Source organism: Megalopta genalis, chromosome 11 (genome assembly GCF_051020955.1).
Source record: "Megalopta genalis isolate 19385.01 chromosome 11, iyMegGena1_principal, whole genome shotgun sequence".
NCBI classification, from domain to species: domain Eukaryota; kingdom Metazoa; phylum Arthropoda; class Insecta; order Hymenoptera; family Halictidae; genus Megalopta; species Megalopta genalis.
The window spans coordinates 16,055,871-16,075,814 of NC_135023.1; the positions used below are offsets into that span (position 1 = coordinate 16,055,871).

General features: G+C 35.9%; 1 protein-coding gene across 4 annotated transcripts in view; it reads right to left on the reverse strand.

Moving 5' to 3' along the window:
- Positions 1-19,944, reverse strand: part of alpha-Catr (alpha-catenin related) — a 164,030-nt gene that overhangs the window by 16,590 nt on the left and 127,496 nt on the right. For 2 of the 4 annotated variants that reach the window (XM_076525389.1, XM_076525391.1), the window contains exons 5-11: positions 15,054-15,335; positions 12,215-12,463; positions 11,139-11,298; positions 10,308-10,426; positions 7,397-7,726; positions 2,730-2,936; positions 676-1,184 (exon numbers count right to left, since the gene is read on the reverse strand). In XM_076525389.1, coding sequence (XP_076381504.1) covers positions 774-1,184; positions 2,730-2,936; positions 7,397-7,726; positions 10,308-10,426; positions 11,139-11,298; positions 12,215-12,463; positions 15,054-15,335 — 1,758 coding nt within the window. In that variant the 3' untranslated portion in view covers positions 676-773. The remainder of the gene's footprint in view (positions 1-675; positions 1,185-2,729; positions 2,937-7,396; positions 7,727-10,307; positions 10,427-11,138; positions 11,299-12,214; positions 12,464-15,053; positions 15,336-19,944) is intronic. The other 2 variants (XM_076525390.1, XM_076525392.1) reach the window with 2 other exon arrangements.

The window sequence follows — 19,944 nt, forward strand, 5'->3', positions numbered from 1 at the left end:
TGGCATAAGTCACTTTACCGTAATGAAAAGTGGTGATTTTTTAATGTTTATACGAAATTATCTATACTGAGAAAAATATCAGTATCCTGAGATAACAAATACAAGTAAATCTTCTCGAAAGTTAGCATCCATATTTTTAAACGTGTTAAAACGTAAACCATTAAATATATCGACTTAAAAACAAAGTGACTTATACCACTTTCGAAATAAACGGCTCAATATCAGAGAACAGTTTGTCGCGGTGATAAAAAAATTATTGAAGTGGAATTCTAAAACAAATGTCGCCGCGTTATTAGCGAACAGTTCGTCCCACGCAACGCGACAAACGAAACAAATACCATTCCACGCTCGTTATCAGGATATTCCCAGAACGCGATATCAACTTCAGCGATTCGAATAGCCCTTTCCGCGTAGCAGCCTCGTTCCCGGGACAATCAGGGAACACCCTAGAGGACATCGATCGATCGTGATTCGATCATCCTTATTGAACGACGCCGCGCGATTCGCCCGCGGAACGGAGAATAGAAAACGGTAACGGAACCGAGGCCGTGAAACGAGTGCACCGCGACAGAGAGAAGCAACGAGACGACGGAAACGCGTCACAGGACGCGTAAACGGAACAAAACGAAAAGCAAACCAAAGAGACAGAAGAGTGGAAATAAACGAGAGTCGAACCTGTGCAAACGAAAGAACAGCGGATGAACGTGTGCACGGTAGCATCGTGGCCGCGCACGTGAACACATGCGACCTTCACGGTGCAACGAGAGTCTGTGTTATCTCGGTAGAGTGGCGTGTCTTAGATGCTGCAGCTGTGCGTGATGCAGTTGCAGCTGCAGTAGCTGTAGATTCTGAAGGCAATGGGGCGCCTGCGGTCCGCAGGTTGCCGAGCCGGTTGGGGTCGAATAAGGGAGGACGGACGGATGTACGAAGGATGCGGAGCTACGTGAACCGGTCGAACCGGAGGAACTCGTGACCGGTAGCGTGTTGTAATTAAAGGGCGGGAAGTTCAGGCTAGGCACCCTTAAGATGTTGTGCAATTGGGTGGAGGTCAGGGGATGGGGCTGCACGTAGGGACTCGTCGACGGAAGCATTTGGGGGCTAACTGGGTACAAGCAGTCCTCTTCGCTTAGGCCGGGCACCGTCGTCGGACTCAACTCCACGTACTGCGGCATGGTGAGATTGTGCTAGTCGATGAATACATGGAAGGACATGTAGACACTTTAAGGCGTGACATGAGTTTTGGCGTTGCGGCATTCTATGCTGCGTGGACTCTGTGCGGATATTTCGATGGCTCGTTTCATCAAACGTCTTCTTTTGCTTATGCTTCGTGACAAGATTTAGTTACTCGAACTCGTTCGTTTCCGTTTGATGCAGTTTTGTAATAATCTACGATTCAGGCTCACTAGGATTAATGTTCAACCGATGACAAAATTGCACAGATCTATGTAAATAAATCGAAAGTAGATATAAAAATGAAAGATAACTAAATGGGTAAAAATTAAAAGTGCTATCGACATCAGGACTGATCTTGATTGGTCAACAAAGTGGGAAGAAAAAGTGAACGAATGAGAATGACAAATAGGCTGTCCAAAAGTAATTATCTTTTTATTTGAAATTGAATTGTGGAAAGTAAGTGACAACAAATTAATAAATGACAGTAAATCATAATTCAATAGATAATATTAAAGAAATGTCAGCAGAAACTAAACTGAACTCCAAACAAAAGTCAGGCACCTTTATTTTTCCTTTCTTCTTTTCTAATGGTATTTTATAATTCTTTAAGTATTTTTATTATTATACTTTGAATCTACTAATTTTTTTCATGACTGAGTTATTTCGGAAAGCAGTTCTTAGAGGCCCATTCTGTATGTAAGAGTGCAAGTGATACTTAAACAACTCTTGATGTACAAATAGATATTATGGTTAAATAGTTAAATTCAGTATTACAAACTATTTCATAAAATATCATTGAAGAGCTTAAAAAATTGATTGTTGAGCAAATAATTGAAGCTCGCGTTAGAAAAGGGTATGTGAACTATAGTAACAAGATTATGTTCGACACTTACTTAATTTTAGCTTTTATAAGGTACTCTTAGAAATATCTCTCAGAAAATACCTGGTTCTAACAAAATTATTACGAACAATGACAGAGATTTGTATGAATTCAACGAATAAAACCGAACTGAATATAGTTACAGTAACATAATGAACTGTATTATGGACAGAATTTATTTTATAATATTTACGAATCACCATCGACGATGTCAATTGAGAATCGGGGACATGCAAGAACGAAATATTCGCACAGAATTTATCACAGATTCAACGATTTAACGCGCAGCTGTACGCGAAATCAAAAATCGAAATACATAGATCTTCTGCCGACACAAAGCTAGCTACGGTAAAAACCAAGTATCGCCCAATCTTTGCTCGCTCATCGAATAAATTATGCAAGTCGGAACGCAAATTCGGAAACGGAATATTGACAATGTAAAAAATAAATACTCATTTTGATCCAGTGTCGCAGAGAAGCGTGTGCCGAGGGAGCAAAGACTGAACATCTTCCCGCTTCCGAGCAGAAAAAAAAATAAGTTCGAAAAATAAGGAATAAAATACAAAAGTAGACAGTAAAGAAAATATATAGTACTATGCTTATTATACTTGAATTCGTCGTGTGTAACATAGAGAAACGATCCGAGTGGTCGGACCGTGGTGATTGTGACCCTTACCTTTGTGGCGCAGACGAAACATGTTGTGACCACTTTCGAAATCACGTTCATCAGATTCTTTGTTTCTTGGATCACGTTGTCGACTTTCGTGAAGGTGGCGGCCTTTCCGACGGTGGGGTTTTTCACGGTGAACTGGAGCTGCTGGACGTACGTCGGCACACGATCGAGGTTTTCCAGGAGGTCTTTCTTGTGCGGGCCAGGAGGTACCTACGCCCATGCGACGTCATGTAAAAACTTGCGTCTTCAATCGTGTCGCAAGGCAAACGTGTTCGTTTATCGGTTAACAACGACTCCACCACGTTATTGTATTTCACTCGAACGTTAATTACTTTATTTTTTTCTGATTGTATGATTTAAAAGAATTTTTTATTGTATTATTGTATATACACGAGAAAGAGATCATTAATTAAGACCGGCGTTATCGTCGCTGAAGAATACAAGAAAATAATTTTATTAATTGCAGAATCGATCTTACACGTAAGAACTGACCACCGTAAATTTATATAACGTGCTATGTTTTAAAAAACAATTTTTAATTAAATTAACATTTCGCATTTCTGAGAAATATTATGAAAGAAAGAATCTGTAGATAATTATCCTTTAAATTATTATGAACTTTTCTATCGGCCTGTTGTAATGACTTCGTGATCATTTTATTTCTCTTCATATCAGTATCTTCTGTTTGGAAGCAATCGACCGGACATTAGTAAAAAATCACTAAAGGCAACGACGATTACCATCCCAATAAAGAGAAGTTGATTTATACTTCTGAGGTATACATATTTTCTTTTGCACTTTCTTTCCGAGTTAGCAAGTATTCTTTGGGTATGTGTTTATGATTGCGGACACAATAGTTATTAGTTAATATGTTTTTCTGGTGTAACAATTTTAATTGAAATTTTTGGTAACTTTCATCCGATTGGACTTTCATTTCTTAGAATAAATAACGCCAATATTTTTATAATCTGTATATATGGACAACATTGTATGTAAAAAATTATGTTTATGATATTGGAACAATTTTCAACAATAATCAAAATTTAATAACTCATTTTGGAATCAATATTTCTTAAAACTGACAGAATACTCGGAATAATTTTAACAAATTACTGTTTCGTAACTTTGTTTTAAATGGTCGTTGAAAACCATCTATTACATTTGCCTTGCGATGTTTGTTTGTTTTTTATTATATATATGTAGCGTCTTTTAAGAACTCTTTAAAGCAATGCCTGATTCTATTCTTTATTCGTTGACTAGTAATAAATATAATACTTTGTTATACGTATCTTGGATACTCATAAGATTGCATCTAATAAGTTAACAGAAAGATAGTCTATTTCGTCCTAAAAGTAACACAATGCGAAAGATTGAACAGAACAGTGTAAGTTGCTTGAGAAGAACATTAGACAGTGACTGTGTGAATGACAGTGAAATAGTACAGACCTTGTTGTTTTTTGCAAGCTTCACGAATATCACACGATCGAACCAAAGCTCGAATTAAATTGAAATTTGCAAGTGACTGCAGCTAAGATGAAATTCGTAGATACAAGTTCAGAATTGCGAAAACAAGTTCGAATAAAAATTAATTAATGCATTCGAACAAATCCAAAGCACTTCCAATAGAATTCTTACAAATGGAATATCTTACGAACATTATTGTAGCAATGTATCCAAGTATAAATTCCCATTGTAAGCTTATAGTCTTCAAAACCTAAATTCAAATGTTTGGAAATTACAGTAAAAGAAGTGCAAAGAATATTCATTATAAAAAGAGGAATATTTAAAAATAGATTGTGCGAATAAAATTGGTCCAGTTATTTTTGTAAAATAAGCATTCGAAGTTTTATTTTTAATGCTCAAACATGTTCCACATTGTGTACACATGCTCAATAGACATGGTTATGAGCCGGATCCATTGGCAAACTAAGCTGTGCTAAGCTAAGCTATGCTGCACTATGCTAAGTTTACACATGTTTGCCGTAGTACGCGAACCATTTTCACCAAAAATCAAACGAATATAAACTTAGCATAGCATAGGATAATTTAGCTTATCTTGCCAGTGGTTCCAGGCCTGTAACTGTAAATTTCGTTAGATTTTTACAAAGACTTTACGATGTCCCTTATTACTAGACTGCGGATTTTATTCATTTATAAAAAGATTGAATAACCAAACAAAGTACACTTTAATCTAATTTTTATTTTATGCAATCGATGAACAAATTTTTTATTTAGCATCAAGATCCACGGTTTACTTGTTACATTCTTTTCCAAATTACCAACATTCGCTCGTATGTTTCTAAATTACATACGATTTCGCCAGCTCGATTGCGAACTGTATCGTGGGAACTTCATCTTAGCCGATTGAACATTTGTGAAGACAAAGACAAGTGAAGATTAGTGACAGATAGAATCGGAAGCTGGCAAAAACTGAGACATAATAGTCATGCCCCAGATAGTGGAAGGAGGGGGACCACAATGCACATAGACGTCGTCCACAGACGGAAGCATTCCCGTAGCATCTAAAACACACCTTACTAATCGTACACAAAAAAGTCATAAATGTACGTACACAAAATAGATTTACCAACAAAATAATGATTTGTAGTCGTATCGATGCCGTGACTGTGCAAAAAACGTTCAATGAGAGATCCTCTAGTGTTTAAAACGGGCGTCACGTTCTCATATCTATATTCGTAATTAACAAATCAAAAACGTAACGGACGCATCGTACGCATGAAAAGTGAAAACCATTTCCATCGTTTCGGTTCCAAAGCGACAATCGTTTACGGGAAAACTGAAACGCGGATACGCTTTGCCGTTTCAAAATCCGTTTACCTGAAACTTAACGTAAGAAAAACACTTTGTTTTTAGGGTGCTCTGTATGTATAATAATCTGCGCCAAAATATGTGATTCTTACGGATGTCTCTATTCATCTAGATCGATACTCCAATTGAAATGTATAATACACTGTTAATTGATACCACGATGGGTCGATTGGCATTTTTACAACGCAATAAAGAGAAAGAGAGGCAACTCGTTAACGCCTATTTGTGACAATTAATCGAACGTCTAACGAAAATGATGTTACGGTCGTAGTCGCTAGTGAAATTGGCCGTTCCTTTACAACGTGCTTTCCTCCTTTCTCGGAGCGAATGTAACAAACGAAACGAAAAATAGAAAAAGAAAAGTAGGAACAGGTGTAGTTACGCTACGTCATTCAAAATAAGAAAGTGTTGTCAGGTGAATCGTACTATGTGTTATGATGTTGCATAGCAGTTATGGAGCAGTAATGTGAAACGATGTAAGAGAGAAAGAAAAGAGAGAAACGACAACACTTAACAGCAACTGGAACAACGTATTCGCAGAATGAACGAGCGATGTAATATATGTATATATATTTATGTAGACGTGTATACACAGAAATATGCGCATATAAATATACGACACGTAGCATGTATAATATATTTATAGCCTACGTTATGAAAAATACGTAATATAAATTATACGTTGTATAATATACAGTAGAACTTCATTTATCTGATCTCCATTTATTTGAACTCCATTTATCTGTGTGAACTCTATTTATTTGAACTTCATTTATGCGAACGACATTATCGTCAATGCCCAATTTTGCAAACCCTCTCTGGGAATCTATTGTATTTATCTGAAGGTGAATTCTCTAGTTACTCGAACGTAAAGTTACAAGTAGTTTGGCCTCCTGTTGTATGAACTACCTAGTTGCATAAACTGCTTGCCTTCCGGCGAATTCACAAAAAGGAGGTTTCACCGCATATACATGAAATGAATATAAATATACATATATATGTTACATTCGATATATCAATATATATATACACATATGTACGTATATACACGGCAATGAGAACGATCTGTACAAGGCGAACATGATCTCTATGAGCCCAACAAGGGTCTAAAGTAAAGAGAGAAAGAGTTACCTGGATGGAGGCATTCAAAGAGCGAGGGTCAAAAAAGGGTTTCATAATACAGAATATATTACAAGGTTAGCGTTTTTGTTGATTTCTTTCAAGAAGAGTATAAAGAGATCAAAATGGTTTCAGGTAACTATATATATTCGGCCTAGCTAGGAGGGTCGAAAGGGCAGCAAACGTGTTAATTCGTACATGTCTAATGCTAATAACTCACGCTTGAGCCACCTCGAATCCACTTGCAAGATCGCTACGCTACTCTGTCAACGCGGCAACAACGTTATCGATCCGAATTGACAATTTCCATCGCGGGGTAACCGAGCAATGAAACGCTATCTCGACTTGTACAACGTACAAGAGAATTTCGGGCGGTCGAATGATGCATCAGTTTCGGCGCCATCGCTTCGATAGACTCGACGTGGCTCCGGCATCGCAATTACGTAAAAACGAAACTCAATAGCGAAATCGAAGGAAAACGTATCTTCAATATAGCAAGGATCAAAAACTCGGAATCAAGTCCAGTATAGAATCCGTATAATAATAAACAATGGTAAAAAAGAATGATCAGAAATAAAGGGGGATGTTCGTGTAGACGCGGACGCACAGCCGTTCTCTGTGCGTGGGCACGCGTGTACACAACATCTCTCAACGTCAGTCCAATTAAAAAATGTGTATCAGTTTGCTTTCAGCACTACGCCCTCCTGGCGGATGTCACGTACCTGGTAGCTGAATTGTCTCACAACCTTGTACAATCTGTTCGCCTCCTCAGCAAAATACTCAGCTTGGGTGAACAGGTCTTGGGTGGTGTTCAGGGCGCCCTCGCCCCTCGTGAACTGGTACATCGAGAACGCCATCGAGGACATGTTCTTCGCCCGCTTCACGATGTCGTTGTTCTCCTCCAAGGCGCTGCCGCTCTCCTGCCATTTCTCCGTCTCCGCGTCCATCTCCGAGGTGATCAGCTTCATCTCGAGCCCGGCCTTCGCGATCTTCGCCTGCTCCTCGCTGTCCAGTCGAGCTGGCTTCAGCGGCTTGCTTGTCGTGCCGTGTTTCTGCAAATGCCGGAACAGTCTTTATTGCCCGGTTCGAGCGAGTGTACAAACATATTTTCGTTTCAAGGTCTCGTCGTTCTTATGAATTTTTGTTCATGCAATAAGAGGACATGTGTGGAGGATCGATGGTATGCCGAAGACAATTCATCGACCAGAACTTCGGATATCGTGCGAACTGTTTCGTAAAATTAGGCTCATAGTGACCTCGTTATTTTTACGAAGTGAAACAAATCTTTGAAAGACTTTTGAAGGATTACGAGCAAAACTACCGCTGGAAGTTTAGACGAGTGATTCTGAAAAAGAACTTGACGAGAAATTCAACGCGAGATTGACGATGCTCGTTGCTGCAACGTAATCACTTCCACATGAAACAGAAGAATGTATTTCTCCGTTTCGCTTTCATCGACGACCTCGTCATTTATCACAACACCCACATATCCTGCAAGCATCGATGAGAACAAAGCGTAGAAATGTTACACATTCTATTGTTTTAGAATGGAGGTGTATACGTTCGAGCAGCAAGCATGAGCAACGCGTACACATTGCTCGACATACCAAACCATGTAGAAGAGTAGCAACAATTGATAAACTGCGGATCTGTATTCAGAATAAAAATAATCGATAGCAATTACGTAAAACAGAAGTTATGTAAAACTGTGTTGTTTCCTTGTAATATTTCTAACGACTTGAAAACAGTGTAACAATGTTTCTCGATCTCTGCGATCATTCTACACTATCCTGTATTTCTTTTATCAATTTTTGCTATAAATGCATAAAATCCGCAGTCTAATAATTATTAGCAGTACAGATTGTTCACGCTAACATCAGCCAGCGTTTTCCTTGCAGACAGTAAATATTAGAAAACAAAATGAAACAGATAAAATTACACTGTTGTTTGTTAGCAATGTTAGATAACGTGTGTCACGTTTTTTCGACTGCATTATCTGCATTATCTCACCTTGAGTTTTTGAATGGAATGCTATGAATTTAATTTCTAAAGAAAGTAATGCAGATCTAAACAGATCTAAGAAATCTAAGTAAGATCTTACATTAATTGCAAAAATCAGTATAACTTTTTTCTCTTTCATTTTGTTACAATTCTTACCATTTGCAAAGAAATCACAGGGCAGTGTCAGCGTGAACATCCTATAGAGTAATACTTCTACGGTACCATTCTGAAATTATACTATTGGCACAGCTCCATTGTGAACGAAGGAAAGAAAGAAACTTCACGCAGCTTTCATCGCGGCTCTGATCGATGGTTTTGTAGCTTCTGTCGCAGAGGTCTAATGTAAACGTATATACTATTGGTGTACTAAGGATCTAAGACTCGAGACGGATTGATCACGTGGTCGCTACTGCGATTCGATGGCCTTAACGGTGACTAGGAAATAGAGTTCGGGATTGTATGCAAAGCGGTCGTATCTACTGATAAGAGGTTGCATGCACTTAATGCGCTTTGGTACGGAGTTGCAGACTAAATATAATAATGATGTTGGGCAGAACAGATTCGTGATTGAACTGTGGATTTACATGCAAAATAAAAATTGTCTGCGCCAATTGCGAGATACACAGCAGCTACATAGACATTTGTTTCGTTTCTTAATAATTTGAATGAGTTGAAAATAATGCAACGATATTTTCAAATTCAATTTAATGTTTCCAACGTCTGCATATATGCATCAATAAAATATATCTTTTAGAAACGATTTTGGCTATTAAGGAAATGGAACGATTACAATTTTATATACAGCAATAAAAGTGTTTAGCGACATAGAACGATAAAAATAAAAAATGTTTGTGGCGATAGCGCGCGTAACTCTTATTCCTATTTTATATTTAAAAGGATTTGCATTCAGCCGACATTTTTTGTGAGTTTCCACGGCGAAGAGGGAAATGTTTCACTGGTTCTTAAAGAACACGAGCTTCTGATACAATGGACTCATTTATTTCCTATGCTGTTCAACCTTAATGGCCGTCGTTTACCTTGATTACATACGACCCGAGTTGTCCTTAATTTATAATGCTTAACTAGGATAGAATTACCAACCCCAGTAATTGCAGGTAATTCCTTGTTCTCTAATGGTTACTTAACTCTTGTTATTTCGACTTAAATGAACGCGTTTCATAATTTGCGTTTCCATGAAGGAAAACAGATAATTATTCTCCGCAATTTTCTAGAGGTACGTTCTTTGTTCAGTATATTTCTTTTATATGTTGCACAAGTTTAATGTTATAATAGTTTTCTTGACTGTAGACAGTTTACAATTTCCATATTAATATGTGCTTGGATGAATAAATTTAATTACTTGTCTCCGGTGAAAGTGATTTTATAATTTCAGTAATTGTGTAATAAAAATTGCGCCAAAAATATTTAATTTTGAAAGGGAACCGAAAATGGCGAGGAGTGTTTAATTTTTTAATTTGTGTTTATATAGAAGGAGTGATGCGAGCAGTACATTAGTGCGACTGTTGAACGTGAAACGTTTTAGCAATTATACATATATTAAATCTTTTTACTAATTCTGATTAAATCATGCACTAAATGTGAAGATACAAACAAGTGTAAAAGTGCACTTACTCCTGGTCGTGGCAAGGACATGTATACTTGCTTCTCTGGACGATTTTGGTGCAATTCGAGCACATCTTTTGCGACTGATGTCACATCGTTCATCAGCCACTGCCACATATCGGCGAATACTGAAACACGCGATGTGTAACTTATCAATATCACAAAAGTCAGATAACTGATTATGTTAAAAAGTCACTTGAAACTCTTGAAACTTTATTAAGGGTATCAATAGACTTTTATTAAATGTTGTAAATTGTACAAAATGTAAATAATGTTAAAATAATTTTCAAGAATTGTTACATCTCGATTTTATTCATTTTTGTTGATTTTGAATGTTAAAAATGACAATCAAATGATTAAGATATAGTAACGTAGTATTGCAAATAGTTTCATTAAAATTGTTACCGAATTATTAAATATTTTCTAAATACACACTGTATTAAGTTGCATGGGTGCGAATTTTCAGCTGACACAAAAGTTCTACAATCTTCAAAGTTCTAATTGCTAATACTGGACGATCGAAAATTGTTGAAATTAAAGAAACGATTTTGCTACTCTTATTGGCTAAATTGTCATTTAACACTCGTACGATGGGGGTCGGGTCGATTTAGACCCAGTGTATAAATATTGTTATTTTATTACCTAGTTTCCAAAATTTAATACAAATTTTCTCATGTTTCATTAAGATCTGTAGAAAAATGATCATGTCTTGGAATAAAAAATGAATTCAGAAAAATTCACAAATAAAATTATAAATGTTCCACGCCATTTTTGTCAAAAATGTCCGTCATCCGAGTGTTAAATGGAAGAGTTTGCGTTCTTTGTTATAAGTTCAGTTACCTTCCAGATTCTCTTTCGCGATTTTGCTAGTCGGGTGCCTTGCCAACGTTCGCGCCGCTGTGAGCACTTGGGGACCGTACATTTTCAAATTAATCGCTGTGAACTTCGCTGAAACTGAGAGTGTCTCCGTCGGCGCAACGTGTCTGATTATTCTGCACACCTGTTAACGTATAGATTCATAAATCCTGGTTCGTATGCATGTTCGTAAAAGAACAGTTATTTGCTGATTGCACATCTCTTTCTCTCTGTGCAGTACGAGCGTACACAAACGATGAAAGATTCACTATGCAAGAACATTCTATCGTTCTTGTAGCCGATATTTATTGTTACGTGTAAAACGACAATTTTAACGAAATTTAATAACATTTTTCATGAATGCAGTATTACGTTCCAATTTTCAAATTTTTTTATTATTAATTATACTATATTAGTGTATAAGCAGGTTATACTCCTGTATATATACAGGGTGAGCCATATAACAATAACACCGAGTCTGTTGCTTTCAACTAAAGAAATTAAAATAACGAAAGAAATATTTAAACCACAATGTTAATATCGTGGTTTTCTGAGAGTTTAATCGAACATTAATCGAACATTAATCGAACTCGTCACCTTTACATCCCATTGTTATAATCTATCCCGCATGTCTCCATAAACTTTAATGTCTACTTGCTGAGGCCGTTAAATTGGCTGTCATATCTATCGTTTACGCTGTACGATTTTATAGTAAGATGCCACGCGAGTATTTTTGAATCGTGAATTCGGTGACATGCACTTTATTTATGGTCGTGCACTTTTTAAGAAAGCATTTAAAAATCTGTGTTCGTATATTTTTATATTTTTAATTGTAGAATATGCTGGTAAAGTTTCACAGAAAGAAACTAGGACACCCTGTATATACATTGCTATTTACCACTGAATTTTATTTGATCGACAACGAAGACTAACTAGGAAGTATTTAACAGATTATCGGATAAAATTGAATCGAGTTTTTCTTCGATCGGACGAAGTATGTAATTTTAAAGGTAGAATGAATCGTCGATAAAATTTCGTTCGATCCGGAATAAGGCACTTACTTCGACAATGTGGTCAAGGTACTCCTCAAATTTTGTCTCTTCGAAGCTATTGATGTCGTTGGCCAAAGCAAGATTCTTGATCGTGGACACGAGTTCCAGACCCGCTTTGGTCACCTGGCCTAGATCAGCCATCTGCTCCATCGCAGTCGCGCAAAGCTGCTGTCGAAGATCTTTCGTCGCATTGAATACTGCTTGTACAGCTTGCTCCATTTCAGCACTCGGAGAACCACTACCACCTTCATAGTTTTGCTGCAAAGTAACAACAATCCGTAGCTACATTTCTCGTCCCTATTTGCAACTTCTTCGTCGGGAATAATGTTATACTTCCCGGCGTGAATTTATTTAGTGGAAACTCGAATATGAAACGCTGTCGCTTTTAATTATTTAACAAGTAAATATCTGTCAACTGGATATGATTGAATAAAAATTGAAATAAACGATTAACATGTTTTTAGAAATTATTTCCCAAACTGTAGTTAATTTCAAGCAATTATTTATTTTCCTATTAATGGAAGTGTTATTTGTTATATGCGCTTGATTTTACAACATAATATATATTGCAATTCTATATTTTGTAGTAGGAGCTTCAAACGGTTACTTGAAGACGATATTTCTGTCACAATTCGCATAACAAAATATTTGTGTATGTATTTCATGTTTATGTTTATTTTGGTATTTATTAAATAGTATTTCTTTTTATAAGAATGAAATATAATCAATTAGCTGACACAATACAGTTTTGCACATTTTGAAGGATATTTTTAAATGATAATAACGAAGCAAGAGAATATCGAATCTATTACTGAAATTTTCATCTAACTGTTAACTTTCAAATTGTATATACGGAGAAAATGTTGCTTCGTTCACGCTCTTCGAAAACAGTTCGGAGGAACGCAGTTTGTGTGAACATCTGTTGTCTATCGATCACTAACTCGTTGAATGCTAAACCCATCGCCCATAAAAGTCCCATAAAATCGAAGCAATTTATTGAGTGATATAGGAACTGAAAGGTCAATATTTATCGTGGTTACCGCTCAATCGTTCGTTCTGTATTGCACACATCGTAATAAAATGTGGCTTCTTTAGTATATCATAGGAACAATGAATTCTTGGTCACACCATTGTGCTAGCAAAATTCCAATACATAAATATAAAAAGTTAAGAATGCGTAAATCATACTGTTCGACACGTGTTCAGAATTGTAACTTTAAATTTTCGCGAATGACTTTTAAAATAATAATAATAATGTAAAAAACACTTTTAGCTGATTTCAATTCATATAAAAAACTGGACGAAATATCTAATTGCTATATGCAAGAACATTCGAATGTGATTTCTAACTAATCTGCGGATCTTCCTGTGAAACAGAAATGTTCAAAGACGATTATAAGAAACAGGAATTAAATAAAAATATATTATTCCTTTTAATAATTTTGGGAATTCTAAAAAATAGCGTAATACAATTACTGATTTCTTCTTATGTCTTCACAATTTTTAAATTTCAAGTCACTCATTTTTGCCATGAATGCATATAAATGCGAAAAAATTATAAAATTAACAAATTTTAAATAACTTTCGTCAATTTTACAAAAAAATTTGCAGAACATTTGCAACAGTTGGCACATTTTATTTATTCTCAGTTTATCATCTCAGGAGAATCTACAAAATATTACTATGCACGTTAGAATTGTACTAATCCATAGCGATTTCCTTCAAAGCACAAGATTAATAAAAATTCACAGATTTGTATTCAGTTTCCAGAGATCTATCGAATTTTGTCAAAAATCACGCGCAACAGTTATGGAAATTCACAGATTCGTGTTCGGCTTCTTCGCAGTTATAAATCCGATGAAAAGTTAGAATTTCATTGAACGGTGTTACCAATAGAAAGGAATTGTTCGTTCCAATCTCCCATAGAGATTTTGGTGAATGCACAGTCCTCCATCAAAGGGGGAAGTGGCTTTCTGCGTTTTTTTTTTACCGTGGTACGTGGCTGCTACTGTCTATTCATCTATAGCAGGCTCTCCTTAACTGATTCAGTTTAGCCTGCTCATTCATTCGGATTAATGACGGCAGGTCAGCTCTTTTCAGCGCGGGCCAGGCCATCTCGGATTACCCTGTCGCGAATAAGCCGGTATTATATGAAATTTTTCGCATGAAATCTTCACTTCACCCCGGCAAATTGTTCTGTTCGCACGTAGCCATTATTGGCGTTGCGGCTTTCCCATTTATTGAACGCCGGCGATCGTCGACTTTTTATCGAAAACTCTGATCTTCAGAGCTCACTCCGATAAAATATACTCCAATGTATTGTATATAGCCTATATACAAGCCGTTTTTTTACGGATTTGTGATTATTAGACTGCGAATTTTATACATTTTTACAATTTTATACATTTATGGCAGAACTGAGTAAACGCAATTTAAAATGTTAATCTATTAAAATGATTGAAAAAAGAGAGCGAACGAAATATAATTTATACATTATATTATTATATTTATATCTTACAATTGATACAGAAAATTCTTCTGTTGCATATAGGTCCACAATAGAGTAGTAATTTGTAAATACAGTGATGCATAATTGTAGACTTAGTATAACTTTTATATATATAAAATCTAAAAATATATATAATATCTAAACGAAAATACAACAAAATATCGTATTTGCATATTTTTACGTTCAATTATTTCTGATATAGAAATGTACAAACGTGATATGTTTTTTCAATATACAAAATATAAAAGTTACTTTGTGCCTAGGATTATTCACATCGCTGCACGTTTGAATTACCCTTTAATTACCGAAATTGGAATGCGAAAAGTGAGAAAATATTACCATGCTGTTGCCAACACGTAGCAGCGAGTTCAGCTCCAATTTCACTCGGTCGCAGAGCAGGAGGATGTTCTCTCTGTGCTCGTGGCTGGTGTACGCGCTGTCAGTGAAATCGTGCGTCCTCTCGATGGCAGTGTCTAATGCTGCCGTGAGCGTTTCTCGGCAGCCAGGCCCTAGCAGAGTCATCCTCGTCGTTTCGACGAGTCTCTCGAAGTGTTTCAGGGCGAACAGCGCCGTCCTGCGCTCGTAATCCAGTTCTGCGGGATTCTGCAATTGTATCGGATTCTACCTTCGAATAAATCACGTCTGCGATCATTTAGAGCATACTGGCATCGGTAGAGTACGCGCGTCCCTAATAATCACGTCAATTCGAAAATATTCTACGAAACATCTCAATCGTACAATGGACTGACAGGATGTTCCAGTTTTCCCGCAAAAGCTTACAATTATCAGTAACGTCAGGCAGAATTACAGTTGCCAGGAAATTGATGGCGCGAGAGGAATCTTTTTGCCCTCATCTTGTCCCTTTTACAAACATTTTCTCCGAGGCATCGTTCACGAATTATTAACAAAAAAACACTGGTCAATGAGAAGTGACGCAAGGCCGTCTCGCGCCAGCCGATCTCGTCTCTCATTGGTCACTGTTCTTCGTTAATAATTCGTAAACAAAACCGCGGATTGCAATTTCGCTGAGGAGAAAGTTACTTCGAATGTCCTCAGGAACCCTCCACTTCCTGGAAGTGCCATAATTTTGGGACATCCTGCGTTCATAAACAGACCCCTTCCGAAGCCAATTCGTAACTACAAGTAAAAATAAGAAAAAATGTCACATGAACATTGGCTTTAAATGCTGTATTAGAATGTTATAATAAAAGTAGAAAATGGAAACGGACTGGTGTTTCGTGGACACAGCGTACGATCACATTGCCGTTATCTATTTCGCATGTTTCCATAAACTCTAACGTTTACTTGCTGGCATCGTTAATTTGCTCGATATCGGATTTGTCGATATCTATCGTTTACGCTGTACGATTTCATAGTGGAATACTGCGAGAAACAGTCCGTTATCATTTTAGGTTTTCGTCGTAACTATTTAAAAAATAGAGCATTTAAAAATCTCTGTTCATATAATATCTATTTCTTATTTTTACTTTTACTAGAATCTACTGATAAAATGTTACGAGAAACTGCTGGGACACCCTGTTTAGTTTTCTACAGATCTACAAAATCTTTTAAAAACGAATATTTAAACAACATTTATTAATAACCCCAGTCTTCTATAAAGCAATTCTTAGCAAATTTGTAGGAATTGTGTAGAAATAACAATTGATGAAAAACATTCTAATTACGAGCTACATTGGTAACCCATGCGCATACTCTAACGATAATAACTGTACTACGGATGTTTATGCAAATCAACAATAAATATCGTTAGAATGATCGTAATTTATTGAAATGTTATTTTACTTGTGAAATAATACAGGCAAATGATCTCAGTTAATAAAAAGTCAAGTTCGATTGAAATTCTTGAAATTAATTTTATAAATTATCTACGTTCTACTAATTTACTTTGATTAATGTGGTCCACAAGTGAACACATAAACATCCGTAATAACACAAACAATAACAGAACGTGTTAGACTAGCAGTAAATTGAATTGAAACTACAATATGCTATTTGTATTATTAACCATCAATCACAGAAACATATTAAAATGTTCTTATACTACAAATAACAGAACACTATTTACCATACTAACTTCTATTGTCACTTGTGTTGTATATATAAAAATTACACGACATCCAATGTGATTATAAAATATTATCTAAGCGGCGTACTTGTAAATTATTGGATATGTCATTGGATCAGGTAACGTTTACCAAATTTCAGTGTGAAACAATTTCCAATACGTTCTAGCACAATTGATTATTCTCCAAGAATTAAATTATGCGCGTAACGTTTCTGATCAAATTGTCACAAATGCTCAAAACAATGTATTGAACAATATGTTGTCTTCCGTGAGCGCTCAGTTTTCGAAAAGTATTATAAATATGCACCTCTAAATTTTACCTTTAAAAAAGAAATTTAAGCCATTATTAAATTGCACAAGAAAGTTTCCTTTCATTTTTACTAGAACAAATGAAAGCGATGCTTATTTTTGTTATTTTCTGTCAAAGATTTTTAATTTCATTTATGTCTAAGTGTATATATATATATAGTGTATATATATATATATATATATATATACAATACACTCGAAGTTATACAAATAAGTCTAAGAACCGGTATTATTAGGATTATCGTGATTTTCTTTTTAAAAAAAAAATATATATATATATATATACCGGTTCTTAGACTTATTTGTATAACTTCGAGTGTATTGTCCCATGGAAGCTTCTGTTGTCAGCTTAATGTTATATACCAAACACTGCATAAAACGTTGTTATGTTTACAAAGTAAACACGATCTAGGATCAATACACGCGGAACTTTATTGGCACGCTACATCTAAATATATTCCCTCCTAAGGTCCTCCCATATAACTTGCAGTTCAACCAACTGCAGTGAACCAAGAACCAGAGAGCATTCGACTATAAAATACCCAACTAGCACACTGATTAAGTATGCACATTAACTGGCGTAATTACTTGCCGGAGATTCTGAAACACGATCCAGCTACTTCAGTTGCTTTTTACTTTCTTAGTCACAGGCATCGATTAATCTATTTAGGATAATATAGATTCTAATATTTCTCTCTGCAAATCGTGAATATTTATTTCTGCCCTGTGCTTGTACGTTGTTCCTTAGAAGTTGGAATAAACGAATCTGTACAAAAATACCTCTGTTGGAGAAAATAATGAACGAACTTTAAACAATCCTTTCTCAATTTTGTGAAAGAGGTTTAGTAAGTCTCCAGTGTACATTTTGGATCAGTGTAAGTTTGAAGGAAATTATTAGTCAAGCAAGTTACCCTGTAAAATCACTTCTTAATTATAAATAGACAGAAAATTTTCATTTACATTTTGAAGTATCCGAACGTTAAAGTTGAACTAAAATAAGACATTGTTGCATTAAAAACTCCTTATTTAAGAAATGTTATAAGTCATGCAAAATAAAATTTGCACTATTATTAATATATAGACCCAGTGGCTTCATATTATATCTGAATATGTTTTCTCTTTTCTGTTATGAAGAAAATTATAATGAAACAAAGTAAAAACGTTGTGTTGACCAAATATTGAAGTTACTCACTGTGTCTGATAGAACTACTATTTTATATTCTGCAGGAAAACTGCATTCATTAATAACGGTATGGATAAAAAAGGGTACCTGTGATCCTAATCGTACACTGGAGAGTTAAAATGCCGCAAGTTTAAATTTAAGTGAAATAACCTTGGTGTCTGGAAGAAAGAATGGGTCACGAAGTTTGGAACTTGTCCATAAGGCTGTCGAGTTCTTTCAACTACAGAAAGTGAAAACTTAACTGCAGAAGTAAATTTGCCGAGGAAAAACGCGTGAAAGTCGTAAAACTTCAAAATAAACAGCAGGTGAACGATCGATCATTGCACAGACTGACCTTTCATCGACCTAGTCAGACATAATTCAATGATCTCAAAGTGTAAAACAGTGTGAAACATTATAAATCGATAATGGAATATTCATTTTATACAATGTTTAAGTATTATTAAAATAATAACCTTTAGTATGAGGTAAATAAGTAGTCCACAGTTAATAATAGAATCGAGAATTCTTGCGTACTATAGTGATCTTAATGAAACGAATAATTCGTTTGTATTAATAAAATAAAAAGAAATAAAAAAAGAAATCCAAGAATAGTTTTAAACAATGTTATGTGTAAAGGTGTTCATGGTGTTAATAAAATCTTAAACAATTTTTAAGCAATGCAAAAGCCTAACACTTTCGCATAATCATTTACTTTCGCATCATTTGATGACAATAAGTATTTCATTATTATTATTAATTCATACTATTCGTCATTACTATTAATTTATACTTCTAATAATAAATATTTTATTAGTATTATTAATTCATACTATTCGTCATTATTATTAATTTATACTACTAATAATAATAAATATTCCATTACTGTTATCAATTATTATTAATGTAAATAAATTTATATTAATTCTCCTGGAACAAAGTAGATTGAAGATCTCCTTAAAGCGTGACAATATAATACGTCTGGATTCAATCGTTCGACATGTTTGCAGCAGGATATCGCCTACGAGTATATTTATCAAGCCAAAGTATCGCAGGACTCCATAACGCGTCCAGGAGCGAGGCGTTTAGTGGCATTTAAACTAAATAAATTCCCACTATCTGACCCATTGTTCTTCGACGAGATTTGGCTGGCCTCCCGGTCCCTGGCTGGCAAGAAATTTAAATAATGCCGGTGCATTAATGCACCGGAATCTCGACGCCGCAATTTGGCACGTGCCGAAGAATGCTCAGCGAACGTCGACGACATCCATCCCTGCATCGTTCGCTATGTGTCGGCTTTGTCCGTGCTACGATATCAATTTGCATTGCTGTCGATACATCGGCGCTATTGCGCGGGCAAGATGTATCTTACGTTTTCGAGATGCCTGCGAGGAAGCATACTTTAGGATGTCGCGGGGCCATTGCTATTTCGGGGAACTTGCATCGAACGTCGCGCGAAGAAATGCATCGGTGACGATTCCCGCGGTTCTCCTGGTCGTAATACCTTCGAAACTGGAACACGCTCTTATCGCGCATTTTTATCTTTCCCGATAAATCGCGTTTTTATGAAAAATCGGAAATCCGAACGCACGCAGCGTGGCATTCCAGCAGGATATTCATGAAATAGTTAGCAATATACGCAGAGTTTGGTATATTTTATTCGAATAACCAAT